This window comes from Eschrichtius robustus, chromosome X, assembly GCF_028021215.1.
Source record: "Eschrichtius robustus isolate mEscRob2 chromosome X, mEscRob2.pri, whole genome shotgun sequence".
NCBI classification, from domain to species: Eukaryota; Metazoa; Chordata; class Mammalia; order Artiodactyla; family Eschrichtiidae; genus Eschrichtius; species Eschrichtius robustus.
The window spans coordinates 133,479,667-133,499,561 of record NC_090845.1 but is presented as its reverse complement, the minus strand read 5'-3'; the positions used below and the strand labels follow the sequence as shown (position 1 = coordinate 133,499,561).

Genomic DNA, 19,895 nt, shown 5'->3' with positions numbered 1-19,895 from the left:
AAACACACCGTCTGCATGTCTGAAGGCTGCCGCCACCCAGCTTCATCACCGTCACCTCCCGCAGAAGAACCCCTGCTTCCCAAAGGCCCAAACTGCCCTGGCTCGGGGCGCTTACACTCCAGGGCTCGCTCCTGGAGCCCCACCGCCTTGTCCCATGTTGACTTGTTCTGTGGGACTTGGGGGACGTCTCACCATCCTCCTCATGTGACTGCAGCTCCTAGACCATCACTCTAGGTGTGGGTGTGTCCTGCTTTTCCTAGTGTCTCCACTACAAACATAGGGCCTTCCAAAGAGCAGAGGCTCCTTGAATGTCTGTGGAAATAATGAGCCAGTGAGCAGGGGTCTTACGTAGATTAATTTTCTCCAACTTTCTTAAATAAGCCAAACAAATTCAGGTTATACACATATATTTTAATTTTACAGAATGACAGAAGAAAAGGGATAAGAAGCCAAGAATTAACTTTTGTTTCTCTATTTCTTGACCTCATTAATTGTGCTGCTAATTACTTTCATATTTCAAAGTAAATTCCTATTCCAATGCTGTGTTATCTAGTTTGGGATCACAAACTATGATGCAAGGTTTCCCAATTGGTTTTACAAATAGCAAAATTCAGTCTTGAATTGGATAAGTACAAATATATGCGATCAATACCATTCACAATCCTAGAAAATGAAGCTTATTAAACAACATTACTAATATACAGAAATCTGTTGCATTTGTATACACTAACAACAAAGTATCAGAAAGAGAAATTAAGGAAACTATCTCATTTACCATTGCATCAAAAGTGTAGAATACCTAGGAATAAACCTACCTAAGGGGCCAAAAGACCTGTACACTGAAAACTATGACAGTAATGAAAGAAACGGAAGACAACACAAACAGATGGAAAGATACATTGCATTCTTGAAATGGGAGCATCAATATTGTTAAAATGACCATACTACTCATTTCAACCTACAGAACTGCAATCAATGCAATTCCTATGAAAATAACAATGCCCGGGGTTTCCAGGTCTGACAGTTGGGTCAGGCCAGATTTCTGTGGGCCCCCCTTTGCTCCGGGGATTGGGCTCCCCTCAGTCCTCTCTCGGGGTCCACACCTTGACACCTGGCAGATCCTGGGACTCCTCCCTCTGCTGACCTGATGTTTCCCCTCAGACCAAGGTCCTCGCATCCTTAGACGCCTCCATCCCCAACCACGTGGCAGAGGTGAGAGCCTGCAACGTCAAGTCAGCCCTGCCCGGGACCTCCCAGGGCTGACAGCATGGGCGAGCTCCTCTGAGGTCCCCTCTGTTCTGGGGCCCAGGGTCCCCTCTGTCCTCCCTCAGGGTCCTCACCTTGATGCCCGGCAGGACCTGGGATACCCCCCTTTGCCCACCTGAGGCCCTGCCCCTTACCCCAAGTCACCACTCTCTCTGGGACCCGGATGTCAGGAAATGCTGCCTGGGGTCATCCCGCCCCGGTGTTGCTCAGGGCTGACCACACGGATGGGTTTCTGTGGGCTCCCCTCAGTCGTCCCTCAGGGGCCTCGCCCTCACTCTGGCAGCACTTGGACCCTCCCCTCTATCGATCTGAGGCCCTGTCCTTTATACCAAGTCCCCAGGGTCTCTTAGACCTGATGGGGAAATAAAGAAACAATGCGTGTGCTCATCCTGCCCCCGGGACTCCCAGGGCTGTCGGCAGGGTCGGGGATCTGTGGGGTCCCCTCTGTCCTCCCTCAGGGTCCTCAGCTTGAGCTCTGGGAGGTCCTGGGAGACCCCCTGTGTTGACCCGAGGCCGGACCGTCACATCAAGGCCCTCACTGTCCTGAGACCCCCGGTGGGAATCTATGGACAGCACATCAGGCCACCAAGCCCAGGGCTTCCCAGGGCTGAGATGATCCCGCTGGGTTCCCTCAGCCCTCCCTCGGCTCCTAACCTTCCCTCCCAGCTGGTCGGGACCCCCCCCCCTCTGCCCACCTGTGTTTGGTCCCCTGAGACCCAGGCCCTCCCCAGCCAGGACCCCTGAGAGGGAAGCGGGGGTCGGGGGTGGGGCTTATTCCCACAGCCCTGCCGGGGGTCTCTCAGGGCTGACAGCAGGGCCGACCTGGATGCCTTGCGGCCTCCGAGTCCCCCTCATGGTTGTACCTTGACTCCTGGTGGGGCTGGGCTCCTTCCCTCTGCCGACCTGGCCCCGGCCTCCCTGCCCCAGGCCCTCCCCTCCCCCTCCCAGGAGGATCAGTGCACGTTGCATCCGGACAGCATGCCGGGGGGCTCCCAGGGCTGTCAGAGGGCCGCAGATGCATCCCCTGGGGGCCCTCAGTCCTCCTCTGGTCCTCACCTCGACTCCAGGCAGCACCTGGGCCCCTCCCTCTGCCCACCTGAGACTGTGCCCCGCAGACCGAGCCCCTGACCCCCCCGAGATCCCTGAGGAGGTGGGCGGCGGAGTGGGATGGGCAGCCTGACAGCCCGGCCCGGGGTGCCCCAGGAGTCCCAGTAGGGGGGGGGTTGCATGCTGGGGGACCCTCTGTTCCGGGCCTGCTGGACCCCTCCATCCTCACTCAGGAGGGTCCTCCTCAATCCTGAGAGTAAGGCTGCAGTCCCAGCACAGATGCTGGATGGGGGACTGCCGCGCCCATGACCGTGGGGGGAGCACAGAGAACCGCACACCGTCCCCTCGGGGCTCCTCATCAGCCTCCAGACTTTGGCAACCTGTTTTAAGAAACGTTTAGTTTTAGCTGAAGAGGCCTGAGCAGTGGCAGGTGATTTAGGGAAACGCTTGCTTTGATGATTAGATCATATTACCTGTTGGAGTTACGTGTTTGTCACTTTTTCATCCTCATTCATAGTGAGTAATACATTTTACATGTCTGTGCAGTGCAGTGTGTGTCCTATGTATATATATAACATGTGTGTAGAATGTATGTGCCTATATACACATGCATCGCCATACCACATGTATGTATAGGGAACGCGTCATGTATGTTCCAGTACCCAGACTGAGGTCATCCACAGGGCCCTGAAGGGCACAGACACTCACGCCCCGTGGGGGTGCTGAGAGTCCTCCAGCCCGGCGGTCCCCGTGCTTTGAATGCAGGCTTGCCGCCTGCCTCACAGCCAGTCTGCCCGGGGAAGTGAGCCTGCAGGAGAACGTGGGGCCACCACGCCGCCGGGAGAGAAGGGAGCAGAGTGGGCAGTGGAAGGAGAGAGCAGGGCCCAAGCCTGAGCAGAAGAGCCGCCTGCCGAGGGCCGTGCCTCGGACCCCCACATCCAGGACCCTTCTCCATCCTCACACCCTCAGTCCTAGACACTTACCCTCCTCCCTGGCCCTCGTGTCCATTTCACGAGAGATGGTGACCCGATGGGGCTGGGGAGGCCACGTGGGCAGAATCCAGTGTCAGGCTCTCATGGGCACTAATGCCTGGCTTCCCTGTGTTTTCTCCATTATGTGGCCTGAGGCATCAGGTAGTAGGACCCCGTGGAGGACAGCTGAATCCCCCTTGACTGTTGGGGAGACAAGTCAGGCCAGCGCAGGGACGGGGCTTTGCACGTACACAAAGCTCAGCTTGAATAAGAGTCCTTCTAGGGATAAGCTGATCAAATCATGGAGACTCCGTATGCCTCGATTTCTCCATCTGTAAAATGGGCCTCGTAATAGTACAAGGCAAAAGCATTGGTGTGGGTTTCCCCATGATGTGACCTGTTTGTGAAAGGCCTGGGCCAAATGAAGTGGTCGGTGGATGTAGCTCTTGTTACTGAGTGTGTAAGAAAGATGCGCCCTCCCCCATGTTGTGAAGATTCCAAACCAGTACATGTCTTCTGATCCCCGCATACGTGGATTAGTGCAGTTTTTCTTTTCTCGTGAAAATTTGTTATCAGAATGCTTGGATTCGCCTTACTCTTTTTCTCTCTTGCCCCTGTTCACGATGAGGCTATTGATTTGAGGTGTTGCTTCCATTTGAACACAGGTGTTTGCAGCTTTAACTCCCAAGTGCCTCTTTGGCCGCGTGCCGTAAGTCCTGGGGGCGTTGGTATGTGTTTTCTTCATTTCAAAGCATTTTCTAAGTTCCCTTGTATGTCCCCTGGGCTATTGTTACGGACTGAACTGCGTCCTCCCAAATTTTGCATGTTGAAGCCCTAACCCCTAGAACCTCACAATGTCACTGTGACGGGAGTTAGTGGTTCTCAGGTTGACATGAGGCCATTGGGATGAGGTCTAAAGCAAGATGGCTGGTGCCCTTGAGAGAAGAGCAGATCAGCACATACAAGGAGAGAAGGCAGGGCCTGGGGGTGCGTGCACAGAGGGTGACCATGTGAGGGGCGGTTAGAGCACGGCCACCTGCAACCAAGGAGACCGACCGCAGTACGAGCCACCCCTGCTGGACCCTCCCTCTCGGCCTCCCGGGCCCCACCACCGTGAGAATCTGTGTCTGCTGTTTCAGCCCCTCATCCTGTGCTGTTGCATTTGGCATCGTCCCAGACTAATGCTGTTATTTGGGGACGCATGGCTCAATTTCCCTCTATTTGCAGATTTCCCAAGTTTCCTTGTGTTATTGATGTCTAATTTCACTCTATTTTGGCCAGAGAACATACTTTGTATGATTTCAGTCCTTTTGTTTGTATCCCCTTAAGTCTACTGAGGGATGCTGTGTGGCTTAACGTGTGGACTATCTGGTGAGGGAAGGCCTCTCCTCCTGGCTCGCAGAGAGCCGGTTTTCTCTTGGTCTCTCACTTGGCTGCTTCTGTGCACAGGTTGGGGGGGACGGGAGGGAGGGAGGGAGAGAGAGAGAGAGGGAAAGAGGGAGGGAGGGGGAGAGAGAGAGGGAGGGGAAGGGAGAGGGAAGGAGGGCAAGAGAGAAAGGGGGGAGGGAGGGAGAGACAGGGAAGGGAGAGAGAGATAGAGAGGAGCAGGGAAGGAAGGAGAGAGGGGGAGGGAGGGAGAGAGAGAAAGGGGGGGCGAGGGAGGGAAAAAGAGAGGGGTAGGAAGGTACGGGGAGAGAGAGAGAGAGAGGGAGGGGGGGAGAGAGAGAGAGAGGGAGGGAGGGAGAGAAAGAGGGGGAGAGAGAGAGGGAGGGTGGGAGGGAGGAAGAGAGGGTGAGGGAGGGAGGGAGATCTTCCCTGTCTCTTCCTCTTTTCCAAAGGACACCACTCTTGTGGAATTAGGGCCCCACCCTTATGACCTCATTCGACCTTACTGACTCCCCCAAGGGTGCTATCTCCAAATACATTCACCTTGGGATTAGCACTGCAACAGGTGGATTTAATGGTTGGGGTGGGAGCTGGGGGATCCATTTGAATCCATCACAGGGGGAACTGAAGTCTCCCACTTCTGTTGTACACCTGTTTCTTCCTTCCCTTCTGTCCATTTTTGTATGGTTCATTTTGGGGCACTGCTGTTGGGTTGCTCAAGAGACCCCCCTGACGTCCACTTGCTGTTGGATTGTGACAGACAGGAGCGGCAGATGGGACCACCCCTCACCCGGGCTGACCCGCGGCTCCTCTGGCTGCTGGTGGTTGGATCATTCCTGGTACCTTGGGTCTACTTCCCCTCCTCCCCCAACCCTCCTTTTTTCCCCTTTTTTGTGTTTTTGGCCACCCCACAAGGCTTGGGGGATCTTAGTTCCCCGACCAGGGATTGAACCCGGGCCACCACAGTGAACGCGTTGAGTCCTAACCCCTGGAACTCCAGGCAATTCCCGCTGCCCCCCGCCGCCTCCTTAGCAGTGTTTGGGAGGGGATGTCGCCCAATCGCTGTGACAGCCACAGAGGCCTGGCCAGGTCCCCCAGCCCATCCCCCACACGTGGAGGCAGCAGCTGTGAGCTGGGGGCACGCCCTGGCCTTCAGTGCTCTGTACACATCACTGGGTGCTGACCCTGCTCACTGTCTTCGTGGGGACGCTGGCTCAGGACGCCCGCCCCCCACCCCCGAAGCTGGGACCCAGCACATTTCCAGAATTTACGTCGTTGACCAGTGCGAGCTGGCTCAGTCACGTGTGTGCCCGCGTGGTGCTGAGCCCTCGGGGCCCTGCCGCGGCTGGTATCGGCACAGCCGGCAGCGAGGGCGACGAGGCCGAGGCTGGTGGACGGGCAGCCCCGGGCTGACCACGGGGCTGAAGGAGGCTCGGGCAGAGCTGGTGGCAAGTGAGTCCGCCATCGATCGCCAGACTCACGTGGCTCTGCCCGCTTCGGCCTCCAGGGTCACCCTTACAGAGTCTGGAGCACTTGTGACGCAGCCCTCTCTCTCTCTGAGCCACCCTTTCCGGTTGAGAAGCCTTTCCACTGTCCTAGACACTGTCGCCTGGGACGCCCTGGGAACAGAAGTCAAGCCCAGGGCTCGGGACCAGCCTGGCCTCTCCTCTGGTGGCCCGGGCACGAGTGGTTCGGCGACTCTATGTGGCTGTCACAGGTCAGCCTGTGAAGCCCCTTCTCGCGTCCCCTTTACTCCTGCGGGAGCTTGGGCAGCTGCCTCTACCCAGCCCAGGAGGGCGGGAGCTCAGCCAACGTCAGTCCGCGGACATGCGGTGCAAAGTCTAGAGGGACTCACCGCTGGCGTGAGGTACGCCGCTGCTCTCTTTACTGACGCCAGGCAGCCTAGACTTCGTAAATCAAAAGGTGCCTTCGGTGAAAAGCAGGTAACTGGATATTACAGTCTGCACAATCTCCCCTTTCTCTGTAGAGTTACACGTAAGCAAGTTCCCCACGGGCTGAGGTGAACGGGAAAGTGGTTTTTAAATACGAGCATCTCCCTGTGGTCCCAGGTCAGGAGGCCTATGGAAGTCCACGACCAAGAGGAGAGCAACCTACTCCTTAAAAGTTAAGGTGTGCCCCAGTCAATGAACCCTAGAAAGGGGCTGAGCGCGCATCAGCGGGCCTCGGGCTGTAAGCGCAAGCAGCCCAGGCCGGGCGGCACCTGCAGGTCAGCGCCCAGGGTGACGGCACTCCTCTCCTGCACCGCCCAGTGTGCCCGTCTCAGGGGGCCTGCTCTACCTGCCGCCAAAGTGCAAAGAAGGGAGCCCCCAGTCTTCTGGTTCTGGTGGACTGGTGTGTGCGCTCTCTCCTCCCGCTGAGCTCGGGGCTCTTATCTCGACAGTATGACCGTGGAGCTTTACTTCCTTTGCTCCTCAAGGCAAACACTCTTTAGGGGGGCTCGTCCACAAGGACTCGCGCTCTAAGCTCGACACCCCAGCGACCAGAGGGTGTTGGAGCATGGCGCCCTTGAAGTGTTCAGCTCGAAAACGCAAGGGAAAGAGAACCAAGAACATGTCACCAGACGCAGGACCCGCAGTGCAAAGCAAACCTCAGTCCTGCTGTCCAGACACCAGAGAGCACCCCCAAACTGAACCCCCGCAGGCCCCTGGCGGGGACCGTCCCCTCCACCCCTGTGCGTCTCAGGACAGTAAGGGCTCTTTTCAGGCCTCTGACCCGGGGAGGCCTGAGCTCTTCTCATCTGTCAAATCAAGACCCTGCTGGACACGGTGTGCCCGCGACCGTGAAGCCGCGGATGCCAGGCCCTTCCTTGTGCTTGTCAAGCCCTTGAAGGGCCTCTCTAGTGAGTGGAGGCAGGGCGTCTGAGGGGCTTCACCGGGTGTCTGCTAGGTGCCCGCACTGTGCCGGGGGTGGGCTGTCCCCTGTCATCGTTTCCTGCTGAGGGGACTCAACTGCTCAGCCGGGCCCAGGACGGAGGCGCAAAACACGTGTTGGGCAGAACATCGCTCTCATGTCCCCGTGCTCTTTATTGCCCTGCAAGGTTGTGACCGTGTTACCACCTCTGTGTGTCTGCAGGGTCTGCCTGGTCAGGGTCCTCTGTGGGCCCGCCTGGAGGGGCCGGGTATTCCCTGAAACAGCGGGAGCCCACGCAGTAGTAGCAGAAGGGGCTCAGGGGCCGAGGGATCAAGGTCAGGGAGGCGGCAGGCCTGGCGGCCACCTCGGGCATCCAGGGGGCGCAAGAGGCAGCAGCGCGGCCACCGGGAGCCACGCGGGGTGGCAGGCTGAGAGCTGGGGGGGGCGCGGCGGCCAGGCCCAGCACGGGCCAGGGAGGACTCATCTGGGCGGGAGGCCAGGCGAAGCAGAGCCAGGGGACCTCGGCGGGCCGGGCCACCTCTGCCAGGCCAGGGCCTAGAGGGACCAGAGCCTGCGCGTCGGGGTCCGGCGCGGGGGGCTCGGCTGCTGTCCGAGGAGGGGCCGGAGGGACAGAGTCAGTCCTGGCCAGGGCGGCTGCATGGTCGAGTTCCGGGTCGCTCGGGGTCCCCTGGATGTCCTCAGGATAGGGTGGGAGGCTGTCCTGCGGCTCCGAGGCGCTGGGCGCCGGGAGGTACCCCAAGGCTGCTGGCTTGCCGTCCACCTTCCAGGATGCAGGTTTAGTGCACACTCTCCCCTTCATCCTCACGAGGAGGTGCGGGCAGCCTCTCTTAAACAGGGGCCCTTCTCGTCCTCAGCCATGCGGAGGGTGGCGTGTCCCTCCTTCACGTAAACGGGACAGTGCAGCGCGGCCGGCAGCACCCTGGGCTCACACTCCCGCTCAGCCCTTCACAAAAGTGCTCCGGTTGCTCGGGGGTGACATCACAGCCCAGCCAGGAAGTGACATCATACAGGGCAGGCCCGTCAGCATGTCAGCCTCCTGCTTCACGCCCGTCATCGCAGGGGGCACGATGACACTCGTGCACGGGTGCAGAGCCACAGGCCGAGCCCTAGTGCAAACCGGGCATGGCCTTCTGGTCCCGGAGCCCCCGGGCCAGGCCGACGTGCACGGACCCACGTGTGACCCACGAGGTCAGAGCTCCTCCTCTGTGTCCACTGGCCTTCAGGGCCCTGCACAGCACCCATGCTTTCAAGCACGAGCAACGTCCGGGACGGGGTCCACGGTCAAACTAAAACTTTACAGTTCACCTATGAAATGGAAGAAAAACCCTCACCATGTCTGGGTCTGCAAAGTGCCTACCCTACCCTCTCACTGGAGAGGTGTCCCATGGGTGCTGAGCAGGAATCCTACTCTGGACCCCCGCCCTCACCCCCAGCAGCCCCTTCCCTCCATTGCCCACAGCAGACACCAGACTCAGATGAAACGTTCAGGGAAATTTATTAAAGAAAAACATTGACTGAAACCATTGAACAGAGGGCATGATAACATAGAGAGGAACTTCTAACGGCCACCGGAGGCCACGGGTCCCGGCCCCCCCCAGGGTCCCCAACAAAATGCCTCCGCTACACCCCACACGGCAGCCCTCCATCCCCCCACAGTCTCCCTTCCTCAGGGCCCCGCGGGGGGACGATGGCTAGGGTGTGAGTGTTGGGGGGAGGGGAGCGGGGGCTGGGGGGTTCCTTGACACCTGGGTCACTCTGGGGCCTACAGGGACACATTTGGGCTTGCCAGGACAGGGAGCAGCCTGCCCCAGGGGATGATGAATAGGGGTCCCCTCTCAGGAGGGAGGCCCAGGCACCTTGAGTGGCCCTTAACATGGGGCCAGGAGGCTGCCTGGCCTGGCCTCCCCCTGCCGCCAAGCCTGGGGGCCCCGGGGCCTGCTGAGACTACTGGCCCGAGGAGGACGCCGGGGGGCTCATCTCTGCAGCCCCGTCCTCATTTCCCGGCACTTCCGGGATGGGCTTGAGCCCCTCCTCGGGGGGCTCCTCGGCCTCCTGGCCTCCTGCCTGGGCGAGGCCCTCTGGATCCCAGCCCGGACCTCCTGGGGCCACCGGGGAAGCACTGCCCACCCGGCCAGGCATGGGGGCCCCGGGGGCATCTGAGGGTCCTGCCTGACCTAGGCCCCCAGAGGCGGGAGCACTTCCATCTTCCTGAGTGGCCGCGGAGGCCTTGCTGGTCTCCCCAGGGCCAGGGGCTGCCCTGGCGGCACCATGATCTTCAGGGGCCGCCTCACCAGCCTTGGCAGTGCCGGCAACTGCCTCACTGGCCTTTTCACGCGCTGGGTGGTCCTCGGCGCTACCTTCCTTGGAAAGGGCGGCCTGGGCGGCGGTATCTTCACCGGCCGGGGAGGCCTTGGTGCCATCTGCAGTGGTGCCCTCGGTGATGGCCTCATGGGCCGGGGCGGCCTGGGCGGCTGCTGCCAGGACTCCCACGTCCACACGGGCCTCTTCTCCCCCTGGGAACTGCTCACTGCTAGCCGGGTCGGCCTCCCAGGCCTCGGCCTTCTGGACGAGCCGCAGCATCCCCAAGAAGCCGGGAGGCCTCCGCATCAGCCGCATCCTCCTCAGCTCCTTCTGGAGCGTGTCGTTCAGCCGGGCCCGCATCAGCACCTGCCGGGCGCGCACGTGGTCCGCCGCGGCCGGGTGGAGGGCCCCCTTCTCCAGGGCCGACTGCAGCAGGCCTTCCAGGCGCAGGACGTACGCAAAGAGAGTCTCCTGAGGCCGCTGGGCACAGGTCACGAACTTCAGCCGAGCGCTCACCCGGGGGTCCTTGTTCCCAAACCCCTGCACCAGCGCGGCCAGGCAGTCCTGGGCAGCCAGCTCGGGATCTTCCGCCAGGAGGCCGCACAGGAGGTCCAGCGCGGGGCCGCGCAAGCTCTCCACCAGCCTCCTCCTCCTCTCCCTCTCAGACACGTGGCGCCACAGGTGCAGCATGTCGTTGGCCTGCTCCAGCCAGCTCTCAAAGGACTCTTCCCCGTGGCCCGGCTCTTCCACCCCCGAGAAGGTTCCCAGCTCCTTGTAGCCCATTTTCTCTAGCACGGGCTGCAAGGCCTGCCTCCACTGCTGGGTCCAGGGCCCTGCCTCATCCATGGCGGCTGCCGCTTCCACAGCTGCTTTCTCAGCTGCAGTCATTGCCTCGCCCGTGGGTCCTGCCATATTCAGAAGTCCTGCCACGCCTGCAACATTTCTGTCACCTGCAACTCCCTCCTCATCTGACACTCGTGCTTCACCTTCAGCTCCTGCTTGACCCTCAGCTCCTTCCCCACCTGCAGCTCCTGCCTCACCTGAGGCTCCCTCCTCACCTGCAGCTCCTGCCTCACCTGCAGCTCCCTCCTCACCTGCAGCTCCCTCCTCATCTGCAGCTCCCGCCTCACCTGCAGCTCCCTCCTCACCTGAGGCTCCCTCCTCACCTGAAGCTCCCTCCTCACCTGCACCTCCTGCCTCACCTGCGGCTCCTGCCTCACCTCCATCCCCTGCCTCACCTGCAGCTCCTGCCTCACCTCCAGCTCCTGCCTCACCTGCAGCTCCTGCCTCACCTGAGGCTCCCGCCTCACCTGCACCTCCTGCCTCACCTCCAGCTCCTGCCTCACCTGCAGCTCCCTCCTCACCTCCATGCCCTGCCTCACCTGCAGCTCCTGCCTCACCTGCAGCTCCTGCCGCACCTGCATCTCCTTCCTCATCTGCACCTCCTGCCTCACCTGCAGCTCCTGCCTCACCTCCATCCCCTGCCTCATCTGCAGCTCCTGCCTCACCTCCAGCTCCCGCCTCACCTGCAGCTCCTTCCTCAACTCCAGCTCCTGCCTCACCTCCAGCTGCCACCTCACCTAAGGCTCCCTCCTCACCTGCAGCTCCTGCCTCAACTCCAGCTCCTTCCTCACCTCCAGCTGCCACCTCACCTAAGGCTTCCTCCTCACCTGCGTCTCCCTCCATAGCTGCGGCTCCCGCGTCCCCTGCAGCTTCCTCCTCACCTGCCCTGCCAACCACTGCTTGACTCTGGGGCTGTGCAGGGAAATTGGGTCTATCCTGTGACTCAGCATCAGGGGCCTGGGGCAGGCAGACCACAGTCCAGGGCCCCCCCTTGCCTGGTATTTGGCGGGGGATCAAGCTTCGATTTAAATACTCAGCAAACTCGACCAGGGCAACACTCGACCCCAGCTCCTTTCTGTAGACCTTGCCCAGCACTCGGTACCTGCCCAGGGAACACAGGGCAGCCTGCACAGCCTCCTGGAATTCCTGGTCTTTGCAGTCGTCCGGGATGCCCAGGATGAGCAGAGATCGCTGAGCGTTCACGCCCATCCACCTGCACCAGTCCCGCAGTATCGCCAGAGCCATCGCCATCTTCGAGGACCTGAGGGTGGGGGGAAGCGATCAAACAGGTGTGCACAGACTGTTGAAGTGTGGGAATCGGCCTGTGGGTGCAAAGGGGAGAGAAGCATGTTTGTGCCACACAGCCCACCCTGCTGCCCCTCACAGCAGCAGCCTGGAGCACCTCCCTGCCCTGTTTTGTTTGTTTGACTTAAGGAAACTTCTTTTTGATAAGTTAGATTTATTTACAAGATAGAAGGCTAGGGACTTCCCTGGTGGCGCAGTGCTTAAGAATCCACCTGCCAGTGCAGGGGACACAGGTCCGATCCCTGGTCCGGGAAGATCCCACGTGCCGCGGAGCAACTAACCCCGTGCGCTGCAACCACTGACCCAGCGCTCTAGAGCCCACGAGCCACAACTACTGAGCCCACATGACACAACTACTGAAGCCCACATGCCTGGAGCCCGTGCTCCGCAACAAGAGAAGCCACCGTAATGAGAGGCCCGCACACCGCAACGAAGAGTAGCCCCCGCTTGCTGCACCTAGAGAAAGCCCGCACGCAGCAACGAAGACCCAACGTGGCCAAAAGTAAAAATAAATTTTAAAAATAATAATAAAAGAGCACTTGTTGTATATGACTCAAGAAGCAATAATAAAATAAAATAAAATAATTTTTAAAAAAAGATAGATAGAAGGCTCGTCACATTTTCTCCATTTCTGGCCTCAGTTTTAGGAAGCTGCCTTTCTCCCAAGGGATTTTTCAAGTCTTCCAATTTTTTAGCATAAACATTTCCATAATATCCCTATATTCTCTTTTGTAATGTACATCTGATCCGTAACGTTAGCCCTCTTTCATTCCTTATATTGGTGATTAGTGTTCTATTTTTCCTTGATTCATCGCTCTAGGACTTTCTCAGTTTTCTTGCTCTTTTGAAAGAAGAGCATGGCTTTGTTCATCGTGTCCATAATTTGCTTTCTATCACTGATTCCCTCTCTTAGCTCTCTTATTACTTCATTTTATGTTTCCTTTGCTCTTCTTCTTCTAGCATCTCTAAATGGACTGTTAGCTCACTGATTTTATGTCCTGACTCTTTTCTAACAGAAGCATTTAGAGGAATACAGTTTCCTCCTGTTGCTTTTTGCTGCCTCCCACTAATTTTGGTAAGTTGTGGTTTTTTATTATTCACTTTGAAATATTTTCTAAAAGTCCCTCTATGATTTTTTTCTTTGATCCATGGGTTTCCCAATATTTGAAGATATATTATCATTAGTACCATCAAATAAAATTCCCCCTTGATGAGAAAACTTACCATGTAAAATTGCAATACTGTTAAATTTATGGAGTCTTTTTTACAACTCTGGTATGGCGTGTCTGGGTGAACGTGCAAAGCACCCTCGTAAAGAATCTGTGTACTCTGTGTGGAGGCCAGGGCCTCGCCCCTCCCACCCACCTCTGCAATTCCTGTGCCACCCGGACAGAGGCGACCTGGAGCTTCTCGATGCCTCATGCAGTGGGCCAGAGCCCCTCCCTGGACCCCCACAAATCCATCTTCCATGGCCAACAGCCTCCACCAGATCACAGCAGCCCCAGCGCCTGCCCCTCTCAGCACCACTTACGCCCCTCGTGGCCAGGCAGCTCCTCCCTGCCCACACCCCCCCCCGACTACATCCCCCCCATAAACCCTCCCCCAGCAACCAGCTGGTGGCACTCGTCTCTGGGCCCTGCAAGCCGGGCGCCCCCCATGCTTAGAGATCACACTGCCTCTCTCACCTCCCCATACCGGGGAGTCCTCCCCCGAGCACCCTCAGAGCCAGGGGCTCTCGCCTCTCGCACCCCAGACGCAGAGTCCACCCGTCTTGCCCCCGCCCACCCGGGAGCCGGAGCCCCCTTCCTGCCACGAGCGTCCTGCCCCCCACCCCACCCCCCACCCCGGCGGGAGCTCCCATAACGCCTACCGAGCCCGCGCCTGGGAGTCCTCCCCATCGACCCACGCCTCCGCCAGGAGTAGCTCCGCCTTCCTCCCGCCACACGCAGCAGCCGTTAGCCCTCGCCTCGTGTCTCGGCCCGAGGAGGGGGAGTGGCCCGCCCGTCGCGTCCTCCCCACCCCCACAGCCAGTCGTCCTCTCCTCTGGCCCCCAAAGCCGGCCCCACCCGCCCAGCAGGAAGCCCTCCGCTCTGGACCCTCCCCCACTACATCCCCCCATACCCCCTCCCCCACCCACCAGCTGGTGGCGCTCCGCTCTGGGCCCTGGAAGCTGGGCGCCCCCCCATGCATAGAGATCAGACTGCCTCTCTCACCTCCCCACACCGGGGAGTCCCCCCCCCCCCCGAGCACCCTCAGAGCCAGGGGCTCTCGCCTCTCACACCCCAGACGCAGAGCCCACCCGCCTTGCCCCCCCCACCTGGGAGCCGGAGCCCCCTTCCTGCCACGAGCGTCCTCCGCCCCACCACACCCCCCGCCCCGGCGGGAGCTCCCATAACGCCTACCGCTCCCGCGCCCGGGAGTCCTCCCCATCGACCCGCGCCTCAGCCAGGAGTAGCTCCGCCTTCCTCCCGCCACACGCAGCAGCCGTTAGCCCTCGCCTCGTGTCTCGGCCCGGGGAGGGGGAGTGGCCCGCCCGTCGCGTCCTCCCCACCCCCACAGCCAGTGGTCCTCTCCTCTGGCCCCCAAAGCTGGCTCCACCCGCCCAGGAGGAAGCCCTCTGCTCTGGACCCCCCCACGCTTAGCCATTAGCCCCACCCCGGCAGCCAGCGGAGCTTCTTGATGCCTCATGCAGCAGGGCAGGACCCCTCCCTGGACCCCCACAAATCCATCTGCCATGGTCAACAGCCTCCACCGGATCACAGCAGCCCCAGCGCCTCCCCTCTCAGCATCACTTACGCCCCTCGTGCCCAGGCAGCACCTCCCCGCCCCCTCCCCCGACCACATCCCCCGTACACCCTCCCCCACCCACCACCTGCTGGCGATCCGCTCTGGGCCCTGCAAGCCGGGCGCCCCCGCATGCTTAGAGATCAGACTGCCTCTCTCACCTCCCCATACCGGGGAGTCCTCCCCCGAGCACCCTCAGAGCCAGGGGCTCTCGCCTCTCGCACCCCAGACACAGAGCCCACCCGCCTTGCCCCCCCCCACCTGGGAGCCAGAGCCCCCTTCCTGCCACGAGCGTCCTCCGCCCCACCCCACCCCCCGCCCCGGCGGGAGCTCCCATAACGCCTACCGCACCCGTGCCCGGGAGTCCTCCCCATCGACCCGCGCCTCAGCCAGGAGTAGCTCCGCCTTCCTCCCGCCACACGCAGCAGCCGTTAGCCCTCACCTCGTGTCTCGGCCCGGGGAGGGGGCCCCGCCCGTCGCGTCCTCCCCACCCCCACAGCCAGTCGTCCTCTCCTCTGGCCCCCAAAGCCGGCCCCACCCGCCCAGCAAGAAGCCCTCCGCTCTGGACCCCCCCACGCTTAGCCATTAGCCCACCCTCTGCACCCCGACTCCAGAACGCCCCCCACCAGCCACCCCGGCAGCCAACGGTCCTCCCCTCGGACTCGCACACTGGGGGACACTTCCCTCAGGCCCCCTTCAGCCCGCTGCCCTCTGCCGCCCCTCCCCCACTCCCCACTGAGCAGCTGGTAGCCCTCCCCCCACCCCCACTCTTTCCCAGCGCCCCCGGTACCTGCGGAGTCCAGCACCCGGCAAAGCCCCCGCCTGTCTCCTGACTTTCTCTGACTCTGTGGATGACTCCGGAGTCCCGCTCAGAAGGGGCTGAAGAGCTCGTCTCAGCAGTGCAGCCAGCAACTGTGCAGCGGACTGTTCCAGGCACTCTGTGCGAACGCCACGTGGGTTTCCGGGTGCTCCCGGAAGCCCGAGGAAGATGAGAGAGAAAGTTCTAGACGTCTCCTTACAGAGAAAGTGGTTGGATCAGGAGAGCACGTGAGGATGCGCTTTGCTAGGGAAGCAGCAGTAGCCACGCGCACTGAGGTCGTGAGGTCCCAAGGCTTGGCGCCTCCGGAAGCAAAAGACACGCCCATTGGCCTTCCACCAATAGGAAGGCCTCCCTGCAAGGCTGCGGAGTTGGAGGAGCAAACTTGGAGGTGCAGAGCCCATGGTGGCACATAGGTCAATCTGTTTTTACAGGTGGGTTTCGGCTGTGATTGTTAATGTCATAAAGCTATTCTTTTTTCTTTCTCTTTTTTTTTAATTTTTGAATTTTATTTTATTTATTTTTTTATACAGCAGGTAATTATTAGTTATCCCTTTTATACATATTAGTGTACATATGTCAATCCCAATCTCCCAATTCATCACAGCACCACCCCCCCGCCCCCACCACTTTCCCACCTTGGTGTCCACACGTTTGTGCTCTACATCTGTGTCTCTACTTCTGTCCTGCAAACCGGTACACCTGTACCATTTTTCTAGGTTCCACATATGTGCATTAATATACAATATTTGTTTCTCTCTTTCTGACTTCCTTCACTCTGTATGACAGTCTCTAGATCCATCTACGTCTCTACAAATGACCCAATTTCGTTCCTTTGTACAGCTGAGTAATAAATAATAGTAATAAGGCTCTTCTTTATACGGACTGATTTCTTGTCTAGTTGTTATCAACTAGCCATCTTCTCACATGGCACAGGAGGATGAGGCAGCTGTCTGGGGTCTCTTTTATAAGGGCAATAATCTCATTCATGAGGGCTCCCCCCTCATGGGCTAATCACTTCCCAGGGCCCCACCTCCAAATCCCAACCCTTTGGTAGTTAGAATTTAACAGGTGAATGAGGGGGACAGTTTCACAAATATTCAGTCCATAGCACTGTCTGTCCAACTATTTTTGCTTCTCTGTTCCCTTTTTCCTGCTGAGATAATCAAGTTTTTCATTTACATTTTAACTTCTCTACTGCCTTTTGAGGCAATTATCAGTTTTCCCTAAAACTTTACAATTCACCTATGAAATGGAAGAAAAACCCTCACCACCTCTGGGTCTGCAAAGTGCCTACCCTACCCTCTCACTGGAGAGGTGTCCCATGTGTGCTGAGCAGGAATCCTACTCTGGACCCCCGCCCTCACTGCCAGCAGCCCTTTCCCTCCATTGCCCACAGCAGAGGCCAGACTCAGCTGAAACTTTCAGGGAAATTTATTAAAGAGAAATATTGACTGAAACCATTGAACAGAGAGGAACACAGAGAGGAACTTCTAACAGCAACCAGAGCCCACGGGTCCTGGCCCCCCCCCAGGGTCCCCAACAGTGTGCCTCCACTACACCCCACCCGGTGGCCCTCCATCTCCCAACAGTCTCCCTTCCTGAGGGCCCCACAGGTGGCCTCTCGCCAGGATGATGGGCACTGGCAATGCCCGCTCCCCCTAGGGCAGCCACTCCCCCTCTGGCCCACATGCCCGGGACCTGGTCCTGCCCTATGGCGGGAACAGGACAGTCCCACAGCAGGGCATGCACCACTGAGCCCCGACGATGGTGTGTCCCGAGGAACAACGGGGTGGCCTTCAGTTGTACTGCTAATTACTTTCACATTTCCAAGTAAATTCCTATTCCAATGCTATGTTATCTTGTTCAGGATCACAAAATAATATGGGAATCTTACTATTTGTTTTACACAATAGCAAAACTCTTGTTGTTGAATTGAATTAGTGCAAATACATGTGTGATTAATGTCATTCACAAACTTAGATACTGAAGCTTATTAAGCCTTCTTTTAAGTGGAACAATATTTGAAAATTTCCTAAAGAAAACAGAGATGAAATTCCATGTCATCATACACAACAGGAACCCAAATATGCTGCACACCGGGTTCCCCCGACAGGCCCGGGCCCTCTTCAAACTCCGAGCGAAGGATCAGCCTCCTTTCCTGCCCCACGGGAGAAGCTGCTGGACGTGGGCCTGGAAGGAGCCTGGCTGCTGCTCTGGCTCAGGCCCCCTCTTCCTCATCGCTCACAGCCTCTGCACACAGGGATGGGAAGGACCTGGGATCCCATCCACTGGCCCTGAGCAGATACTTCAGGACCTGCCACTTGCTGGTCTCCGCATGGGCCCGGGGTCCCCACAGGAACTCGTAGCGGGCGGGGTCACAGTGGGGCACCTGCCGGTACTCCAGGTAGCCCTCCTGCACCCACACTTTGGTGAGGGGCTCCCTGGGCTCCCCATAGATGTAGTGCTGCCTCCCGGCACACACACCCACCTTGCTAAGTGCTCCCCACACCTCCTCCTCAGGGGCAACAAAGTCGTCCTCCAGGAGGATCAGGCCCAGGAGCAACACCAGGAGGCCAGGCTTGGGCATGCTCGGCCCGTCACTCAGCATCCCATCCTAGGCGAGGCCCAGGGTGGGGACGAGGACATAGGAGTGATTGCTGGGGTCCACTTCCTTCACGTCGAGGCCAAGGACCAGCTGCGAGTGTGTGGAGGCTCGGCTGAAGACCACGGGGAAGTGGTCCTGGTAATCACTGAGGATGGTCAGCATTTCTGCCTCTGTGGTAGTCTCCTTTGTGCAATACTTGGGCAGCAGGAACCCCACCAGGTCAGCCATCAGCACAGTAAGTGCCTCCTGGGGCAAGGACTCGGCATAGGCGGAGAAGGAGGGGGCGACGGGGGAGGAGGAGGACGAGGGGGATGCGGCCTCCTCCCCTGCAGCCCCGAACAGCTGCGCCTCCACCGGGCCCTGGGCCTGGACTGGGTCCTGAAGGTCTGCCTCAGGCTGGCGCAGCTCGCTCATCTCGACCAGGGGCCTGATGACTGGGGTCGGGCCGCCGACGGGAGTCTGGGCAGGGGTGACAGATACGGACCACGGGCCTGTGGGTGAGAGGGGGTGTGAGCGGCCTCGGCGGAGAAACGCACCCTGGGCAGCTCTGACAAACGCCACTTACAGGGCTCGTCTGGAGGGGTGCCCTCGGGCCTCACAGGGGCACTCCTCCTGGGCGGCCTGTCTCCTGCCAACCTGAAGAAGGAAGCGAGATGGCTCCTCAGGGTGCAGCCAGCGCAGCCCCAGGTACCGACTGGGGCTGAGAGGGGTGTGGGGAGGTGGGGTGACTTGGGCCTTGTGGGGTCCCCTCTGTTCTGGGACGGGGAGCCCCTGGGTGCACACTCAGGGCGCGCACCTCACCTTGACTCCTGGCGCTGCCTGGGCCTCCTCTGCTCTGTGGCCTGAGGACACGTGCCTCAGACCTGGGCCTTCGCCTCCCGGTTCCTGGAGCCCCTGTAAGAGGAATGGAGGGCGCACCTCGGGTGTAGATTGTGGCACAGCCCTGGGCCCCTCGGTGCTGGTAGGAGGGGTGGGCCGGACTCTGTGAGGTTCCCACTGTCCTGGCGTGGGTGGCCCCCTGTGTGCTCACTCAGGGCAGGGCGTCCCCTTCGCCCTGGCAGGGCCTGGGCCCTCTGTCTGCTGTCCTGAGGCAAAATTCTCAAGACACATTCCCTGCACTGAAAAGCAGGAAGGGAGGACCTCCACATCTGGCCATGGTGCCCAGGGGCTAACAGGGCTCACAAGGGACAAGCAAACGCCGTGGGGTCCATCTGTGCTGGGACAATGGCGGTCGGCTCAGTCTCCACCTTGACACCCTGCAGGGCCTGGGACAGCTCCCTCTGCTGACTGTGACTCACCTCCTTCAGCCAAGGCCTCACCTCCATAAGACACCAGAAGAGGAAGTGAGGGGCAATGTACCCACCTATTCTGGGACACCCACGGCTGACAAAAGGGGCAGGGCCGGCTGGGCTCCAAGTACTCTGTGAGGAGGGGTCTCCCCAGTGCTCACGATGCCCACTGCCAGGGCCTGAGGCCAGACCCCCAGAGCAAGGCGCCCGCCTCCCTGAGCCCACCCATCTGGAAATGAGGAGGGGTCAGTGAGACAGGTCCTGCCTGGGGTTTCCAGGGCTGACCGTTGGGTCAGGCCAGATTTCTGTGGGCCCCCCTTTGTTCCGGGGATTGGGCTCCCCTCAGTCCTCTCTCGGGGTCCACACCTTGACACCTGGCACATCCT

General features: G+C 59.5%; 3 protein-coding genes and 1 pseudogene across 3 annotated transcripts; 2 read left to right on the top strand and 2 right to left on the bottom strand.

Moving 5' to 3' along the window:
* Nucleotides 1–9,506: 9,506 nt before the first annotated feature.
* LOC137757432 (paraneoplastic antigen Ma6E-like) lies at nt 9,507–11,957 on the bottom strand. Its single transcript, XM_068534126.1, has 2 exons — nt 11,444–11,957; nt 9,507–11,263 (listed from the first exon to the last, which is right to left on the bottom strand). The coding sequence occupies exons 1-2, from the start codon at nt 11,955–11,957 to the stop codon at nt 9,507–9,509; spliced, it is 2,271 nt and encodes a 756-aa protein (XP_068390227.1).
* A 1,331-nt stretch (nt 11,958–13,288) lies between these two features.
* On the top strand, nt 13,289–14,406 carry LOC137756478 (uncharacterized). The gene is made up of 2 exons (XM_068532718.1): nt 13,289–13,436; nt 13,676–14,406. Exons 1-2 carry the CDS (start codon nt 13,289–13,291, stop codon nt 14,404–14,406), a joined length of 879 nt encoding a protein of 292 aa, XP_068388819.1.
* A 339-nt stretch (nt 14,407–14,745) lies between these two features.
* Nucleotides 14,746–15,384, top strand: LOC137756476 (uncharacterized). Its single transcript, XM_068532717.1, has one exon. The coding sequence runs from the start codon at nt 14,746–14,748 to the stop codon at nt 15,382–15,384; it is 639 nt and encodes a 212-aa protein (XP_068388818.1).
* A 2,449-nt stretch (nt 15,385–17,833) lies between these two features.
* On the bottom strand, nt 17,834–18,634 carry LOC137757451 (melanoma-associated antigen 10-like; annotated as a pseudogene).
* Between the last annotated feature and the right edge of the window lie 1,261 nt (nt 18,635–19,895).